The sequence below is a fragment of the Amorphotheca resinae genome (genome assembly GCF_003019875.1).
Source record: "Amorphotheca resinae ATCC 22711 unplaced genomic scaffold M430scaffold_11, whole genome shotgun sequence".
Lineage (NCBI taxonomy): Eukaryota > Fungi > Ascomycota > Leotiomycetes > Helotiales > Amorphothecaceae > Amorphotheca > Amorphotheca resinae.
Window position 1 is genome coordinate 588918 of NW_020194481.1, and position 17811 is coordinate 606728.

General features: G+C 49.1%; 5 protein-coding genes across 5 annotated transcripts; 3 read left to right on the forward strand and 2 right to left on the reverse strand.

Annotated features, from left to right (window-relative positions):
• Window positions 1-843: 843 nt before the first annotated feature.
• M430DRAFT_127089 (hypothetical protein) lies at window positions 844-5092 on the forward strand. The gene is made up of 5 exons (XM_024862014.1): window positions 844-1932; window positions 2050-2716; window positions 2774-3824; window positions 3880-4525; window positions 4579-5092. The coding sequence occupies exons 1-5, from the start codon at window positions 1205-1207 to the stop codon at window positions 4877-4879; spliced, it is 3393 nt and encodes a 1130-aa protein (XP_024717876.1). The 5' UTR covers window positions 844-1204; the 3' UTR covers window positions 4880-5092.
• A 212-nt stretch (window positions 5093-5304) lies between these two features.
• M430DRAFT_30594 (hypothetical protein) lies at window positions 5305-6773 on the reverse strand (the record flags this gene model as incomplete). The annotated part of the gene is made up of 2 exons (XM_024865962.1): window positions 5305-6651; window positions 6705-6773. The coding sequence occupies 2 exons, from the start codon at window positions 6771-6773 to the stop codon at window positions 5305-5307; spliced, it is 1416 nt and encodes a 471-aa protein (XP_024717877.1).
• Window positions 6774-7366: 593 nt separating this feature from the next.
• On the forward strand, window positions 7367-9004 carry M430DRAFT_22048 (hypothetical protein; the record flags this gene model as incomplete). Its single annotated transcript, XM_024864624.1, has 4 exons — window positions 7367-7376; window positions 7481-8825; window positions 8876-8934; window positions 8991-9004. 4 exons carry the CDS (start codon window positions 7367-7369, stop codon window positions 9002-9004), a joined length of 1428 nt encoding a protein of 475 aa, XP_024717878.1.
• Window positions 9005-9137: 133 nt separating this feature from the next.
• On the reverse strand, window positions 9138-11993 carry M430DRAFT_44848 (hypothetical protein; the record flags this gene model as incomplete). The annotated part of the gene is made up of 3 exons (XM_024867727.1): window positions 9138-9854; window positions 9908-11451; window positions 11792-11993. 3 exons carry the CDS (start codon window positions 11991-11993, stop codon window positions 9501-9503), a joined length of 2100 nt encoding a protein of 699 aa, XP_024717879.1. The 3' UTR covers window positions 9138-9500.
• A 67-nt stretch (window positions 11994-12060) lies between these two features.
• Window positions 12061-17626, forward strand: M430DRAFT_145791 (hypothetical protein). The gene is made up of 3 exons (XM_024862972.1): window positions 12061-12395; window positions 12453-15506; window positions 15561-17626. Exons 1-3 carry the CDS (start codon window positions 12331-12333, stop codon window positions 17515-17517), a joined length of 5076 nt encoding a protein of 1691 aa, XP_024717880.1. The 5' UTR covers window positions 12061-12330; the 3' UTR covers window positions 17518-17626.
• The last annotated feature ends 185 nt before the right edge of the window (window positions 17627-17811 follow it).

A 17811-nucleotide genomic window follows, 5' to 3' on the forward strand; every position in this document is an offset into this window, starting at 1 on the left:
AGAGGCCCCATGGAGGACACAATATGAAACACAACAGACGAACAGGCTGACAGCTGCTCGAACGCGTCCGTCGCTGGAGCTGTTAACGAATTTCAGAGCGCGGGGAATTACCCGATGATGGATTGGCTGTTGGATCCACAATTGCAGTGTCTCAGTTCTTTCAGTTCTTTCAGCGCATGCAACACCAGGACAAGCATCGCGATGAATAGTTGTGAATGCAGATCGTCGCGGCGAAAGCAGATGCGAATCCTTCGAGGTTATTCTTGTCGTCGATGCTCGACCAACCACAGGTGACTTGTTTCGCTGCACCCCGGCCCAGCGCATCTCGGCAGTATGGGAGCGGGTGCTAAACGAGCCCAGAAAAGCTTGTTTCTGCATCGCTCCCCCACGAATTTTGATATCTCTGGTCCTTTCCTGGGCTATGACACCGGGAGAATGAAAATCTGTTCAAGAATTACTGCGGCCGAGCAAGGCTTGCCTTGAAGAGTCTAAAGACCATCCCCCCGCTCCAGAAAGCGGGAGCAAATTCTTCCCTGGGGCTATTATAGGCCTCAGGCCCGTCTGCTCTGTTGTATGAGGGTTTTTTTGTGACACCAGATTGAGGAAAGCCTCGAGGACCCTGCTTCGCTTCTGCAGTTGACGGCGGTATGTTCAAGCGGCATGGCCATTGGCCAGAGGCTCGCTGGAGTGCTGGCGGGCCCACGCCTCCCTGAGTGCTGCGTGATATACTCCGTAAGATTTGACTGCGCGATATAAGATTATATCCCGCAGTCGGGGAGGGGGGAAGTCTGGGCAGTCTGGGCATGAGACCTGCAATTAGTTAGTAAGAAGCTTCGCCACGAACCCGCCGGTGAGAAAGGCGTAGCAAGTCCTGTTGGCTATACAGCTATACAGAGTATAGTCCAGTGCATCATCTATTTCCGGGGCAGCAAGGGCAAAGCAAACTGGAGAAGAGCGTTGTGCCCTGGCTCGCGCACTTTCGCACCATTTTGCACATTTTAATCAGGGCTTTTGTCCGTTACTTAAGTCTTCTCCTCTGTGTCTTCTGTTCACCTCTTTTGTCTTGTTAGCCAATTGTCTTCAACCACCTACACAAGCTTCTCTGCTGTGAAGGCGAGTGAGCCTGCTTAGTTACAAGGGCCTTGTCATCCTCTTTCTCTTCGGGGGTCAAGTGTCAGCATCCCTCAATTACCGCATCTTTACAATGGCTGAAGAAGGAATAAAGTTCGTCGAGCCATCCACCACAGTGGCTTCAGCAGACTCGGGAGATGATGAGATCTTCCACGTGGAGCCACGCCCTGGTGCGAGGATTCGATTTGGGAGCCGTGATGAGGAGTCGGGCAAGCGGATCAACCTCCCCAGGCTGTCTCGGACAAACACGAATAGCTCACAGTTGACAACGTCGACTATGAGAGGCCGTCGAACGTCGATTGATCCCGCAACTGCTCTGCCAATTACCTACCGGACCGTTTCGTACGCTATCGAAGAGACGAAAGAAAAGGAACGCATTGAGGCGACACGGGCAAAGAAAGATGCCGCTGCAGAACTCGGCGACCTTGAGTGGCACACTCTCTCGATTAACGAGGTTGAGACACGTTTATCGACGTCGCTCGTTCACGGTCTTTCTCAGGAACAGGTGGAGAGGAAAGCCAAGGAGTTTGGAAAAAACATGCCCTCCAAGCCACCTAGTGACTTGCTATCACGGGTCTTTGGCTACCTGTTTGGAGGGTTTGGCTCTATCCTGCTCATCGCCGGTATTCTTGTTACGATCACTTACAAACCTCTTGGAGAGCCCGATCCGCAAGTGGCCAATCTTGCCCTTTGTATCGTTCTATTTGCAGTCTTCGTCATTCAAGCTCTTTTCAACGCCTGGCAGGACTGGTCTTCTTCCCAGACGATGGCATCGATTTCTGGGATGCTCCCGGAGGCTTGGTAAGAAACCCCATTTCCGGATTGAGTCATCAACATCAGGGACAGTTCAGTCTCCAAGCATGTCTTGAGAATAGAGATAGCACTTAACATCTCGATACTGACTTCGTGGTCGTGTAGTTTCGCCCTTCGAGACGGTAATCGAGTCGAATTGCAGGCAGTCGACCTAGTGCCAGGCGATATCATTTACATCAAGTCAGGCAACAAGCTCCCCGCAGATGTTCGATTCGTGGAAGTTTCTTCAGATGCGAAGTTTGACCGTTCGATCCTAACTGGCGAGTCCTTGCCGATACCTGGATCTGTCGATTCTACGGATGCGAACTATCTAGAAACCCAAAACATCGGTATGCAAGGCACTCATTGCATATCGGGAAGTGCTTTAGGTATCACTGTCAGCACTGGAGATAAGACCGTCTTTGGCAAGATTGCAAAGCTCACAAATACACCAAAGACCGGCTCATCCACCCTTCAGAAGGAGATCATGAGATTCGTGATTATCATCTGTTCAATGATGATCTTTTTCAACATTATCGTCATCGTCTGCTGGGGTGCCTGGCTGCGAAAGGACCACCATAACTGGATCAGCGTTGGTGGCCTTATCATTGATATTGTTACAGTCGCAGTGGCTTTTGTCCCAGAGGGTCTACCGATTGCTCTTACAGCCTCTTTGACGATCACGGCGGGAATCATGAAGAGTAATCAGGTCCTTTGCAAGAGCTTAAAGACAGTTGAGACTCTTGGCGCCGTGTCGGTGATTTGCTCGGATAAGACAGGCACATTGACCAAGGTATGGTCTTTTCACCCAATATTTATTACTTGCGGACCGAAACTCATCTCTAGATAGAACAAAATGTTTGCCACTCATTGTTCAGTTGGGACAAAGACTATGACACCAGAAGAGGCTAGAGACTTCATGATCTCCTCTGGAGAATCCCATAGCTCAGTAGCCCAGCTCCGCTTACTTGCTGGACTCTGCAATGCTGGGGAGTTTGATGCTGCTACTATCGACCTCCCACTCGCAGAACGTAAGATTGCTGGGGATGCTACGGATCAGGCCGTGCTTCGATTGTCAGAGAGCTTAGGACCGGTTCGTGACCTACAATTACTATGGAAAAAGACTTTCGAGCTGGCATTCAACAGCAAGAACAAGTTCATGATCCGCACTTTGGCGTTGACGGACCCCTCAGGACTCAAAGCTGCTCTTTCACCCAGCGAGGCAGAAGCATGGAAATCGGATGATCTTCTTCTGACGATTAAAGGGGCACCTGATATTATCGTCGAGCGCTGTACCGCATACGTTGATGAGAACGGCAACGTGTGCTCTCTTACCCCGGAAATGAAGACAGCGATTGAAGAGATCAAAAACAAGTGGTCAAGCGAAGGGAAGCGTGTTATCCTCCTCGCAAGAAAAATCCTCCCAGGACATCAAAGCACCCACGTCCCGGAGAACAACGATTTCGAGAAGGAAATAATGCACCAGGCTGGTAATGATCTGACCTTGGTCGGGCTTATTGGTATCGTTGATCCTCCTAGAGATGAGATTCCGGACGTGATGCGTATCCTCCGCGGCGCTGGCATCAGAATCTTCATGGTTACTGGTGACTTCAAACTCACTGCCCAGGCAATCGCAATTGAGTGTGGTATCATCAGCAATCCCGCGTCCATGGTCCATGATATATCGATGCTCTCAAGAGACCCTGTTGTTCCTAAACAGGACGGCCCAAGTGTTAGTGAGAAGGATCTCGAATGGACAAATGGGGGTACCGCTCGATCAATCACGCTCAGTGGCCCCGAGCTCATCACACTTAATGACAACCAATGGGATCAGCTCTGCCAATACGAAGAGATTGTCTTTGCTCGTACAACGCCAGAACAAAAGCTTCGCATTGTTAAGGGTAAGCCGCCTATTGCTGTTTACTTACTCGATCCATAATCTAACTTAATGTGCAGAATTCCAGAAACGGGAAAATATAGTCGGAATGACCGGAGATGGAGTAAACGACGCACCCTCCCTGAAAGCCGCTGATATTGGTATTGCCCTTGGAAGTGGTTCTGACATCGCTATCGAAGCTGCGGACATGGTCCTCCTTGATTCCTTCGGTGCCGTTGTCGAAGCTGTGAAATACGGCCGCGTTGTCTTCGACAATCTCAAGAAGACTATCATCTACCTTCTTCCCGCTGGTACTTTCTCCGAGTTCTGGCCTATCATGACGAGCGTCCTCCTCGGTCTTCCCCAAATTCTCAGTTCTTTTCTGATGATTATGATTTGCTGTCTTACTGATTGCGCTGCTGCCACCGTTCTTGCGTACGAGAAGCCAGAGGCGGATGTCCTTCTGCGCAAGCCTCGAAACATAAAAAAGGATAAGCTTGTCAACTGGAGACTCCTCTTCCACGCCTACATCTTCCTCGGTGTGCAAGAGACGGTGTCTTCGTTTGCAGTCTCCTACTGGTATGCGCAACGCAAAGGCATCCGTTTCTCCGCTCTATGGCTTTCATATGGAATTTATCCATCTTACCCTCCTTACAACGACACCGCCTACGTGAATAAGGTCCTGGCTGAAGCGTCGTCCATCTACTTCGTCAATCTTGTCATCATGTAAGATGATCTCTTCTCTAAACGGTTTAATTTTTTATTAACAAATCTGATAGGCAATGGTTCAACTTGATGGCAACCAGGACGCGGAGACTCTCAATCTTCCAACAACCTCCCGCTTTCAACAAAGCGACGCAGAATCTATATCTCTTCCCGGCCATTCTTTTCGCCTTGGTAGTCATTTTCATCTTCCTCTATATTCCCGGTCTCGCGAGGGCCATCGGCTCGTCTGGCATCCCGGTCGAATACTTCTTCTTGCCGATTGCGTTCGGTCTCTGGGTCCTCTTCACCGATGAGATGAGAAAGTTTTGGGCTAGAAAATACCCTAATGGTTGGGTTGCTTGGTTGGCATGGTAATATGGCGTTGGTGGTAGAGCGCGTTACCGAGTATATATAGCATTGAGCCACCAAAAGTGCTTTAGCATAGCATGGGCAGGATTCATGACTTCTGATGATAGACGTTTGAATAAAAATAGCATATAGATGATAGATATATCAGCTACAGGCATCAAAGCATGCTGGATAATGCTTTAGCGGAAATGAGAATATGAATTAAGAGTTATTAAAGAGATAAAATTTGGCAATATTTCTGTGAAATGATTATGTTGTTTTATATTGGTCTGGTTTTCTACTGTAGATAGTTTTCGTGGTTCAGCATCTCGGCTCTTGCCACAGCAGTTTTCTCATTTGAAGAGAAGTCCAAATTCGGTCTTAGATATGAAAGCAAGGCTCATAAGCCATGATGCATAGGTATATAGATCATGAATAAAACGATCAACATCTTATCCAGACACCTCCTCTGATGCTGGCGCACTTTCATTATTCGGAAGGGGAGACCTACCGCTGCCGGCATTTCTGAGTTGCTTTTTGACAAGCCGTCGATGGCCACGGCTTTTGAGATGGCTCTCCCATTGCTCTTCTGTTACCGATATCGTGTGGCAAAGCTCGCACTCGTGTCGGACCCATAGATCTCTCCTATCTGCAAATTCAAACGATCTCTCTGGGGTCAGGAATTGTTTAGCAGCATCGGATAATTCGCTGGCAGCGCGAAGCTCTTCGCCAGCCAGGAAACTTGCAGTGATATCGATAGCAGGGTCTTCGACGGCTTCCGTCCAACGCGTGACATCAGTGCCGTCCAAAAGATATAATTTGTCGAGGAGATTCTGGTTTGATAGAGCTGGGATGAGCTTCAAGCGGATCCATCGCGTTTGGCGTTTTGCGTATTGACGTGTAGCAGATTTAACTTGCTCTATTGACAATGCAAATAGCTCGTCCAGCTTTCCCTGAGATTCAGGGTCGGTTTCGAGCGCAGAGAGATACCGCTCGAACTCTTTCCACCCTATCGAAACCCAGATCCCCCGAGAACGGTCAACGTCTTGACCAAGCTTTGCGTGATGACGGAGGAAATTGCCCATCGATTTTACTTCGTCTAGCAAGCCAGCCTCCATCATCTTATCGACTCTGGCATCCAGTCGAGCTTTAAGCGTCTCAGATTCAGCATGGACCCAGAACAGTAGCGGCGATATATTCTCAGACGCTGACTGGGATATTGTGTCTTCTTCCTGGGAATCCCCGGCCTTCTTGGCGAGGCTCTTGTTTTCTTTTTGTTCCGCGTAAACGTCTGATGCTCTCTTGCCAGTCAAAAGGAATATCTCTAGTGACCGTCGTATTTTCCGCCTATCATTGGGATGCCACCGATCTGCCATCACTGGGTCTACTTCCTTTAATCGTTCAATCATTGCCTCTGTTGGCCCATCAAGAATAGGGAATTTTTCGGAGATTTCTTGGTTCGAAAGCTCCGTCTGCACCTGTTCCTCTCCTTCGCCCTGCGCAGTGACCAAAGAATCATCAAAAAGAAGGGACTGGGTGTAGTAATGTGTTCCTCCAACGAGAATTGGCACCCGTCCTCTCGACCGGATCTCTCGTATTATTTGGCTGGCCTTTCTCTTAAATAATCCCACTCGCCATGGCTCCTCGTCGAGAGCTATAAATCCAAGTAAATGATGCGGTATCCCATTTTGCTCTTCCACCGTGATCTTGTTTGTAATGATGGGCAGACCGTCATACATCTGCATGGCATCGCCATTGATAATCTCGCCATTGAATCGAGTCGCTAATGCCACTGCGAGCTTTGAGTATGTGTTAGTTGAAAGTTCGTTGACAGAGGGGAGGGCTGAGTTACTTGGGATTTGCCGGTCCCCGTCGCACCGAGAACCACCAGCAGAGGATTCTTAGGCGGCTTCTTTGCCATAACTACATTTCTTGAAGATCTATATAGCTGGCGTAGCATTCGTACATCTGGTTTTGGTCTGGTGGTTTCCAGGGGCCTGGTAGCTTGGTAAAGTCGTCCGTCGCAAGGCTTGAATATTCGCAAGTAAGGCGCGCAAGAAGGCTTAAACACAAGGCGTTAGAACCCGCGATCAGCCTGATCGACTTTTGGCGCTTTTTCTGCTCTTCGGTACTGGTTCATCCTAAACTCACACCCAGGAGAGGCGTTCCGATCGGTCCAGGGGCTCAGGGGCTCAATGGTGAGGTTCTGATTTGCCAATTCGAAATCTGGTGTCTCACGTGCTATTGCAGCCTCAGGCTCTCAATATCGGCGCCTTAGGCAGAGGCCACATTGTCCCCAAAAAATTCCAAGCGAGAAGCTCCAGATTGGGAGATCTGTTCGGTACGAGGCGCCGTGGTCACTACTTATTTCCTTACGGACACTTCACTCAACGCGCGCACTTCCTGCGATCATAAGAGCAGAGTCGGCGGCTCCTTTTAACGTCACTCCTTAATATCCTTCTCCTTCTTCGTTCTATTCCACGTCAGTGAGGTCTTCAGTGTTAATCCGCCAAGATGAGTGGCCGTAAGTCCAACCCCCTTACCCCCCAAGCTGTCGCGCGAGCTTCATGGGTATCTCCTGATTTCAATGACAACCAAGCTGACCATGCGTTTGTTGCCTCTGGACAGTTCGATTCCTCGATCTCATCAAGCCCTTCTCGCCGGTCCTCCCTGAGGTCCAGCAACCCGAGACGAAGGTGCCCTTCAACCAGAAGCTGATGTGGACTGGTTTAACATTATTGATATTCTTGGTAATGAGCCAGATGCCATTGTATGGCATTGTATCTTCAGACAGTTCGGATCCCATATACTGGCTGCGAATGATGATGGCGAGTAACAGAGGGACTCTGATGGAATTGGGTATCACCCCTATTATCTCCTCTGGAATGGTCTTCCAGCTCCTCGCTGGCACCCACTTGATTGATGTCAACCTTGACTTGAAATCGGATCGCGAGCTGTACCAGACTGCGCAAAAGCTCTTCGCCGTTATTCTGTCCATGGGTCAGGCTACTGTCTACGTCTTCACTGGTCTTTACGGTCAACCATCTGACCTTGGTGCTGGCATTGTCTTCCTCCTGATCCTCCAATTGGTTGTTGCTGGCTTGATTGTCATTCTCCTTGACGAGCTTCTCCAGAAGGGATATGGTCTTGGAAGCGGTATCTCCCTTTTCATTGCGACCAACATCTGCGAGTCCATTGTCTGGAAGGCTTTCTCCCCAACCACCATTAACACCGGACGTGGACCAGAATTCGAGGGAGCAGTCATTGCACTGTTCCACCTGTTGTTCACCTGGCCAGACAAGCAGCGCGCTCTCCAGGAGGCATTTTACAGACAAAACCTGCCCAACATCATGAATCTGCTCGCCACCCTTGTCGTCTTTGCCGCCGTGATCTACCTCCAAGGATTCCGCGTCGAAATTCCAGTCAAGTCTTCCCGCCAGCGTGGTGCCCGCGGATCATACCCAGTCCGCCTCTTCTATACCTCCAACATGCCTATTATGCTGCAGTCCGCTCTGTCCTCTAACGTTTTCCTCATCAGCCAAATGCTCTACTCTCGCTTCTCCGACAACCTGCTTGTCCGACTCTTTGGCGTTTGGGAGCCAAAGGATGGATCTGCTCAACTTTTTGCTACCTCCGGTATCGCCTACTACATGTCTCCTCCACTGAACTTCACCGACGCTCTCCTCGATCCTCTCCACACTGCTATTTACATCTCGTATATGCTTATTGCCTGTGCCGTGTTCTCCAAGACTTGGATTGAGGTGTCCGGATCTAGCCCAAGGGATGTCGCAAAGCAGCTCAAGGACCAAGGACTCGTCATGGCTGGCCACAGAGAGCAGAGTATGTACAAGGAATTGAAGCGTATCATTCCTACCGCTGCTGCTTTCGGTGGAGCTTGCATTGGTGGTCTTTCCGTGGCCAGTGACTTGATGGGAGCCCTTGGATCCGGTACCGGTATCTTGTTGGCTGTTACGTAAGTTCATCCTTTCCTGCCCAATATCTTGGTTACTGACCCGAGTCTAGCATCATCTATGGCTACTTCGAAATCGCAGCGAAAGAAGGAGATGCAGCCGGGTTGAAAGGTATGATTATGGGATAGGTGCAAATCCCACGAAATGTTTCATTTTTTCATGCAAAGAATGGTCCATATAAAAGGGGGTGTTGAAGGAGTAGTCACCAACTCAGGGGTCAAAAATTAGCCTATTTCGACCCCGTGTAACACCAGTGCATACGGAGCAGGAACGGAAATCAAAATGCATTGCATTGCGTGGCGGGCGGTGGACGGTTATCTATCTATTGAACGCTGGGTAGACTGGAAGTCCGTATGTATCTATCTATCGAAGCCATGTAAACATACCTGCGAGTTGAAAGGAGAAGTTGTGCTGGTGAGAGAGAGTGTGGATATCTATCTAGAACGAGTGAGTGCTTTCCTTGAGGTTGGTTATTTATATTTCTTATCATGTCAGCGCTGGTGGCCCTATAAGCAGCTCTCGAGCTGTAAGCTCTTGATCTGCGCCTGTGTTTCTTCCCTCTCTTGGGCGGGTTCGTATCTTTTGGGTCCACGTAGGAGTTTTGTCATCTAGTGCATCTCATGCGGAATCTGCAATATCTGTGGCAGTTCTTAATCGTTATCAGTTGTTTTGTCGTCTTACTTGTGAAACCTCCGGCCCTTTTGCTTCTTCTTTCCTTTACGCTTTGAATGTTTCTTACTTGCTGGTTTCGGGTCTGCCATCGAGGGGGTAACAGCTTGAGGGTGGGACGCCTCATCAGGTATTTCAAAGGAATCCGTTCTCGAGTAGAATGCCCTTTCAATAGACCAGTTGACATCGAGCTTAGTATCTTCCGCAATCTGTTCATCGGTCTGATTGGCGATGACCTCGAACCTCACTCTTTCATCTTGGGTAACGAATTTGGGACGTCGGATACTTGCAACGCAGTCCTGCCATTGGGAATATCGATAGCGATAGTCTCGGTGACGTTTGAGCCATCGATTCCAGTACCACTAGTAAGGTGTTAGCATGTCTTCAAATGATAGACGGATAACGTGTAGCAAACATATTTGACTTCGATTGACAGGTTGGACCAGTCTATTTTTAAGAGGTCTAGGTAATGACAATGAGGGTATTCGTTATCATTCAAACTTCTTTGCTCTAATGCTGCCAAACCCTTTAAAAGTGATGCATGTTCCTCCTGTGGTGAGATTGGCCTCTCTGGTGATAGGAATTTTCTGTTCAGTATTTCTTCTTTTGGGGTCAGAGTTGTGCCTTGAGTTAAAAGTTGCACCAATATCTCTATACGTTGCTCGAAATTCGACACGGAATCTCTCGCTCTTTGACAGTTTCGGGATACCTGTCCAACAAATGGAGATCGCTTCATGTTACCGTCCGTCCCAGAATGAGACGGTTGATCTTTGGATTGTGTCTCGGGATTTCCCTTTCGCATCGACTCATTGCCTGAAGCAATCTTGGTGAACGGGCCTTTGTATTTCTTACGCGGAAGAATTGGAGTTATGCCATTATGTGTCCTGTAAAGAATTTGCTTTCGGCGTCTCCGGTATCGACGACCCCTCTCAGAGTCCTTGGATGGTTCACTCGGGGCAAAACAGTCGGCTAGATTCCTCCTCAATGACCCATCGCGATAATTCAGATAAAAGACCCTGCCCCGTCCATCGCGAAGTTCCTGATAGCCATGCGGTATCCTCCCCTTCTCCAGAAGGAAAGCTACTAGCATAGTCATAATCCCGATTGCTACTTGATCCGCTTGCCATGGGGTTTTCCTAAGCAGGTCGCTCCCAGAGTCTTTTGCTGTTTCCTCTTGAGCATTTTTCGCCAATAATATGAGCAATCTTACATATAGATGTTTTGGATCCTCATTTGGCTTGATTTGCGACACGAATTCAAAAGTAGCAATGTGATTGAAAGCGAAGTAAGCACAGTCGCACAGATAACGATCAGAGAGAAGTTTTGCATATGTAAGTCTTATACCACGAATCCGATACCACGATGCCCTGATCTGGTTGGGTCGTCTCCTTTTGAAAGCATCTCTGAACCTTCCATCGGGCTTATCCTCAAAAGGGGTCGATTCCGTGATCAGCAGTTGAAACGGTCCCCCACGTTTCCCCATCGTAGAAGGAGTCAGAAAGCATTCATGGACGTGTCGTAGAGCAAGGTTCAACCTGGGGAACGCCTTGAGGGGTGGTACTGGCTGCCGAGGCCTAGGATTGGGGGGCTCTTCATGATTTTGGATCATAGTCAGGATCCGTAAGAGCGTACCAGACAGATCCTCATCCTGAGAAAGCTCACAGTGCCTGGAGGGGTCGTTGATTTGTAGAGAGCTTGACACGGGTCCATTGTCCCCCTTCTTCTTCACGCACTCCTTCCGTGTCGAGGAATCACAGGTCGGACTGGACAGGATGTCCTTTGTGATAGCAATTGCCACCTGCAGTCTTCTTATACCGTCGTCGACTTTTCGTGCCCAGTCTGCGTGCGAGTCGAGGGAATCCGAGGTGCTCTTGTCACTCTCGCTGTTCGGTGATGGAACTGGGGTTGGCGTAGGTTGCATGATGACAGCATTGATAGAAGATGGATACCCAATCGGGTCTTTTGCAGAGAGTCAAAAGGTACCTAGTCACCTGGTAACCTGGTAACCTGGTAACCCAGGGACGTTCTGGGTACCTTGGTATCGGTTGGCCCAGGACTGACTCGAGCTACTTGGGATGCAAGGGGATAAGGTAGGAAACAAGACACAGGCGATTGCAATGATAATAATGCCGGGAGGCAGTACTCTGCCGTGTTTCTCGGTAGATACGCAAGGAAGAAAGAAAGAAAGAAAGATTGTCTGTGGTGATGCTGAACGGACTGAGAATGAATGATGATATCGTCCTTCTTCCGTTCTGGAGGGGGAGATGCGATCGAATAAAGAGGAAGAAGCGAAACCTACCAGGACAGCCCGGACAGCAGGTGAAGTACTGCACATCGTAGTTACCTTGCCATCGTGAGGGCGTGGAGTAGCCGTTGCGCAGGATTTCGGATTCTTGTTCTATTGTTGACGTTGGATACCGAAGATCGAGAGCAGATGTTTTGTTTGAGCGGGGCCCCTTGGTGGAGGAGGCTGGAGTCTTGGCCCTGCTAGCACTCGCCATGGTCCCACCGACCTTCGAGAATAATCCCCATTTATGGTTGTCCGCCATACAGCTACTGTGCCACTGATTCCTACTAATTGTCCCCCGTATGTATCTGCTCGTGCTACGCTTTTCCGGACAGATCGAGGCCTTGCGATATTATTATTGTTTATAATCCCGTCTTTTCTTTTCTTTTCCTTTCTCCTCCCCCGTCTTTCGATCCTTGCCCGTGGCGCCCAGCTCAGCTCCTTCAATCTGTGTGCTTCCCCGCCACTGTTGGTGCTTGGTCCTTTGTCGCCTTGCCTATCTGTGCTGCAGATACTCTTCCCCACCTTCGCACTGGAGGAGTTGTTGAACGATGCTGGGTCGTTGTCCGGGGCCAATATGGCAGGTTGACGATATAACCAACTGCGTGCAACGCGAGTATGGCTGCCCCAGACGCTGATTCGAGGAGGCTATAGATGTGCTGACGGTCGCCAGTTTTCTGAAAGTCCTTTTCCCATTAATCGTCGTTGGGTTCTCGTTATCCACCCTCTTATTACAAGCTATCCGCCGAAACGTCAAGTTAAAACGGAGCTCCAAATACCAGCCGCTCGCAAGTGGACCAGATTTCAATGGATTGCCTGGACCTCATGGCGGTGCTGGAGAGATCCCTGGGCATTCCGACGCCGTGGCAGATGAGCGGGAGGAGGTCGAAGATGAGGGTTTGTCCATGAACGGGGGTCGATTGGCATTAGCCAAGACGACGACGGCGGGATCCCTTGCGGCGATTGATAGCCCAAGAGGCCAAAATACGATGGTGGTCATAGAACTGCTTGCAATTACCGCGGTGGTGGCGATCAATGTCGCAGCATTGGTATTGCATGCATATGGGCCCAAGGGGACACTGGCCGCCGCAACGGGTGTTGTTACGTGGACATACATCCTGATTCTCGCAGTTTGCAGATTATCACTATCTCATACACGCTGGAGAATCCCGAGGTTATGGAATCACACAGCGTCTCTATACACTCTGATCTGGATATTCTCTCTTGTCATATTCCGATCTGCCATCATTCACCCACGTTCGAAGGTCGCACAGGTCCTGCTCATCACTGAATTCGGTCTAACCTCGCTCCTTTTTGGCATTGCAATTACTACGCGGAAGGGGAACAAGGCCGTTGTGTTGGAGTGGGAGGGGGATATAGAACCGTCTAGGGAACCTCTTGCAAGTTTGTTTTCCATCGCCACTTTTTCCTGGGTGGATGCCATCGTTTGGCAAGGCTACAGGAAAACTTTCGAACTCCCAGATGTCTGGAACCTGGTACCAAAGGATAAGGCGGCGGCGGTTCTCTCCGACTATCGACAACTGAAAAAGACGACGGCCCTGGCATGGCACCTTATGCGATACTTCCGTTCAAATCTCATCATCCAATGCTTATATGCCGTATTCTCTGGCCTTTTTACTTTCGCTCCGACGCTCTTGTTGAAGTCAATCCTCGAGTATATAGAGGATCCCGAGACAGCACCACGGAACGTCATTTGGCTTTATGTGATACTGCTTGCCTTTACAGATATTCTCCGCTCACTCGCTGATCAGCAGGCACTTTGGATTGGCCGGAAGATTTGTATAAGATTGAGGGCAATTATCATTGGCGAGATTTATGCCAAAGCTCTCCGACGAAAAGCTGCAGCTGCAGGCGATACTGTATTGGGAGACAAGAAAGACAAGAAAGACAAAGATGCTGCTGCGAAACCCAGCAAGCTCAAGGGGCTACTGGGATTTGGTGGCAAAGCGAAAGGCAAAGCGAAAAAAGCTACTTCAAACACCACGACTGCTGCAGATGCCGCAGATCCTACCGAGAAGGGTACAGATGAACAGGCAAACGTTGGGACGATCATCAATCTCATGTCTGTCGACTCATTCAAAGTTAGTGAGATCACGGCATATCTACATTTCCTTTTTGCCGCCGCGCCTACCCAACTGGTTGTTGCTATCTATCTTCTCTATCGGATCCTTGGTCTGAGTAGTATCCCTGGGCTGGTTGTAATGGCTATCCTCCTTCCCGTTAATATTGCATTCGCACGCGGATTCGGGGGCTTTCAGAAGCAAATAATGGCAGCAACGGATAAGAGAATTCACACGACCAACGAGGTTTTGCAAAATATTCGAATCATCAAGTTTTTTGCCTGGGAGCATCGCTTCAGCAAGATCGTAAATGATAAACGGGCCGCCGAGCTGAAAGCATTGCGGCACAAATACATCCTCTGGGCCTTTGCGGTAGCTGTGTGGAACACCGTACCAGTCCTTATAACCTTCTTCTCATTCCTCGTATACACTGTTGTGGAGAAGAAGCCACTCTACCCTTCTATTGCATTTACGGCCATATCACTTTTTAGCATCCTCCGTGTACCCTTGGATCAGCTTGGCGACATGATCGCCCATGTCCAAGAGTCCAAAGTCTCGATCGATCGTGTGGAAGAGTTCTTGGATGAGGAAGAGACCGAGAAATACGGACAACTTCGACATGGCAGTCTTGATGAAGATGGCAGCAGAATGATTGGTTTCAAGGGCGCTACTTTCTCCTGGGGAGGCAAAGGAGTATCGGAAGAAGATGGAAACACATCATTCCGCCTCATGGATCTGGACATCAAATTTGAGATTGGCGAATTGAACATCATCGCGGGGCCTACTGGGTCGGGTAAGACGTCTCTTTTGATGGCGCTCTTGGGTGAGATGACCCTTGTCAGAGGAAAGGTATTTTTGCCTGGTGGCTACAGTCGCGAAGACGTGTTTCCCGATCCGGAGACTGGCTTGACTGAAACTGTTGCCTATTGTGCCCAGCAGCCATGGCTCGTAAACGCCAATATTAAGGACAATATCCTTTTTGCTGCACCATTTGATGAGGGGAGGTATAGGGATGTCATTGTTGCTTGCGCTTTGGAACGTGATCTGGAGATTCTAGACGCCGGTGACCAGACTCTCGTCGGTGAAAAGGGTATCACGCTATCGGGAGGCCAAAAGCAACGCGTATCCCTTGCAAGAGCTCTCTATTCGAACTCGAGACATGTGCTTCTTGACGACTGTCTGAGTGCAGTCGATGCCCATACAGCAAAGTGGATCTTCGATAACTGTATCCGCGGGCCGCTCATGCAGGGTCGTACTTGCATATTAGTAACACATAATCTAGCTCTCTGTGTACCCCAATCTCGTTACGTTGTCTACCTTGATAACGGCAAGGTAGATATCCAGGGATCAGCCGAGGAAGTGATGGCATCAGGCAAACTTGGGGAGGATGTTAACAAATCACGGCCCGGATCTGCCCCTGCCTCCCGAATACCTTCTCGAACACCTTCAACTGTTGGTGATGAAAGTGGAGCGACTCTCATCGATGATGCTGAGGCTCCAAACAATGGTGGCACGCTCGATAAAAAGCAGTCTAAAGTCAAAAGTGCCGATAGAGGCGAGAAGAAGGATGCCATGAAGGAAACCAAAGCTGAAGGCGGCCTCAAATGGACTGTAGTTATTCTCTATTTGAAATCCATGGGCCCTTGGTATGCAAACCCCCCATTTTATCTTGATTTGTCGTTACGCTAACTTCTTTAAAGGTGGTTCTGGGTTCTCGCAGTACTAGTGTTTGGAGTACAGCAGATCGGAAGTCTTTCTGCCAACGTTTGGATACGACAATGGGCCAATCAATACAATACGGAGTCCATCAGTAGTTATCATGGTCTATCAGCTGATAGCTATGTTGGTAACGTGATCGCGACAGTTCAGGTGGCAGGCCCCAGATTATCCAAGGTCCAGCCGTATTTCGATCCCAACAAGACCTCAATCCTCGCAAAAATTGCCCCTAACGTCGACGTCGGATACTACCTTACTATCTATGCCTTGATCGGGGTTTCATGCATGTTAGTAGCGCTCTTCAGGGATTTCTGGCTATTCTTTGGCTCCCTGACAGCCAGTTGGAAGCTCCATAAACGTTTGATGGAATCTGTTACTCGGGCGAAATTCAAGTTCTTTGACGCCACCCCTCTGGGTCAGCTCATGAATCGTTTCAGCAAAGATCTAGAAGCGGTCGACCAGGAGGTAGCTCCAGTGGCTATTGGCGTTATGTCATGTGCCTTGGCAATTATTGTGACGATTGCCTTGATCTCTGTTATCACGCCTGGATTCCTCATTGCTGGTGTCTTTATCAGCGCTTTGTACTTCTTTGTTGGGAGGTTCTATCTCCGATCTTCAAGAGATCTCAAGAGACTGGAATCTGTTCAAAGAAGTCCACTATTCCAACAGTTCGGTGAGACTCTTAGTGGTATCACCACCATCCGAGCATATGGGGATGAGAAACGATTTATCCGAGACAACATGCTGAGGATCAACACCCACAACAGGCCTTTTATCTATCTGTGGGCAGCCAATCGATGGCTTTCCTTCCGTATCGACGTTATCGGTGATCTCGTGGCATTTTTTGCAGGGGCTTTCGTAGTCCTGAGTATAGGACGTATCGACGCCGGCTCCGCTGGTCTATCATTGAGTTACGCGATTAGCTTCACAGAGAATGTGCTTTGGCTCGTGCGATTATACGCCGTGAACGAACAAAACATGAACTCGGTAGAGCGTATTAAGGAGTATCTTGACGTCGAGCAAGAGGCCGCTCCTGTCATTGAAGAAACGAGACCTGCCGCCAATTGGCCAAGTCAGGGATCTGTCGAGTTCATTGATTACACCACAAGATACAGATCGGATTTGGATCCGGTGCTGCGGAACGTCAGCTTCAAGATCAAGCCGCGGGAGAAAGTTGGAATTGTCGGCCGTACTGGTGCTGGCAAGAGCTCGCTTGCTCTTGCACTGTTCCGTGGTCTAGAAGCGGAAACGGGCAAGATATTAATTGATGATGTCGATATTGGTCTTATTGGTCTTCAGGATCTTCGAGAATCGATCACCATCGTTCCTCAAGATCCAACACTTTTTACAGGTACTATTCGAAGCAATCTTGATCCATTCGACCTCTTCACAGACGAGGACATCTTTACCGCCTTGCGTAGAGTCCAACTGATCGGGCCTGCATCTCGGCCGGAAACACCCAACCTGCCCACAACCGATTCGATGAACGGAACTACAACACCAACAACAACAACAAACAAGAACATCTTCCTGAACCTCTCGTCTCCAGTCACGGAGTCGGGTAGTAACCTATCTCAGGGACAGCGACAACTGCTTTGCCTGGCTCGAGCTCTCCTCAAGAACCCCAAGGTTTTGATGATGGACGAAGCCACGGCATCTATTGACTATAATACAGATTCCAAGATCCAAGAAACGATCCGAGAATTAAAGAGCACCATCATCACTATTGCGCATCGCTTGCAGACGATCGTCGATTATGACAAGGTGCTAGTGCTCGACAAGGGCAGCGTGGTGGAATACGGACACCCCCACGAGCTGTTGAAGAAAGAGGGCAAAGACGCCGTCTTCAGGGGAATGTGCGAGATGAGCGGGGATTTCGAAGCGCTGCAAAAAGCAGCCAAGCAAGCGTGGGATGCGGGCAAACTTGTAGATGATGAGTAGAATAGAATTAGTAATATACATACATACGGGTCTCAGAACCCTCCCCCCTTAGGGATCATATAGATAGTAGCCGGGAGGGGGGGCGGCGTTTGGTACAAAATACATACATTAATTTCTTTTGTTCTTAAAAAAATTCAGCTTGTGCTTGTGCTTGTGGTGGATATATATATGTATGCCACAAAATAAATGCCTATTCTACAGAGGAGTATACCTTACCTTATATAAACAATCCAACATCCCAGTCACTATATACCTTCCTTACATACAACAATCATCAATCATCAATCATCTCTT

What these genes read in the sequence shown, in the direction of transcription:
- M430DRAFT_127089 (XM_024862014.1), top strand. Translation starts at nt 1,205, where the DNA reads ATGGCTGAAGAAGGAATAAAGTTCGTCGAGCCATCCACCACAGTGGCT. An exon ending in AGACAGGCACATTGACCAAG is followed by an intron (nt 2,717 to 2,773) that starts GTATGGTCTTTT and finishes ATCTCTAGATAG; the next exon opens with AACAAAATGTTTGCCACTCA. An exon ending in AAAGCTTCGCATTGTTAAGG is followed by an intron (nt 3,825 to 3,879) that starts GTAAGCCGCCTA and finishes CTTAATGTGCAG; the next exon opens with AATTCCAGAAACGGGAAAAT.
- M430DRAFT_145791 (XM_024862972.1), top strand. Translation starts at nt 12,331, where the DNA reads ATGCTGGGTCGTTGTCCGGGGCCAATATGGCAGGTTGACGATATAACC. An exon ending in ACCAACTGCGTGCAACGCGA is followed by an intron (nt 12,396 to 12,452) that starts GTATGGCTGCCC and finishes GACGGTCGCCAG; the next exon opens with TTTTCTGAAAGTCCTTTTCC. An exon ending in TTGAAATCCATGGGCCCTTG is followed by an intron (nt 15,507 to 15,560) that starts GTATGCAAACCC and finishes ACTTCTTTAAAG; the next exon opens with GTGGTTCTGGGTTCTCGCAG.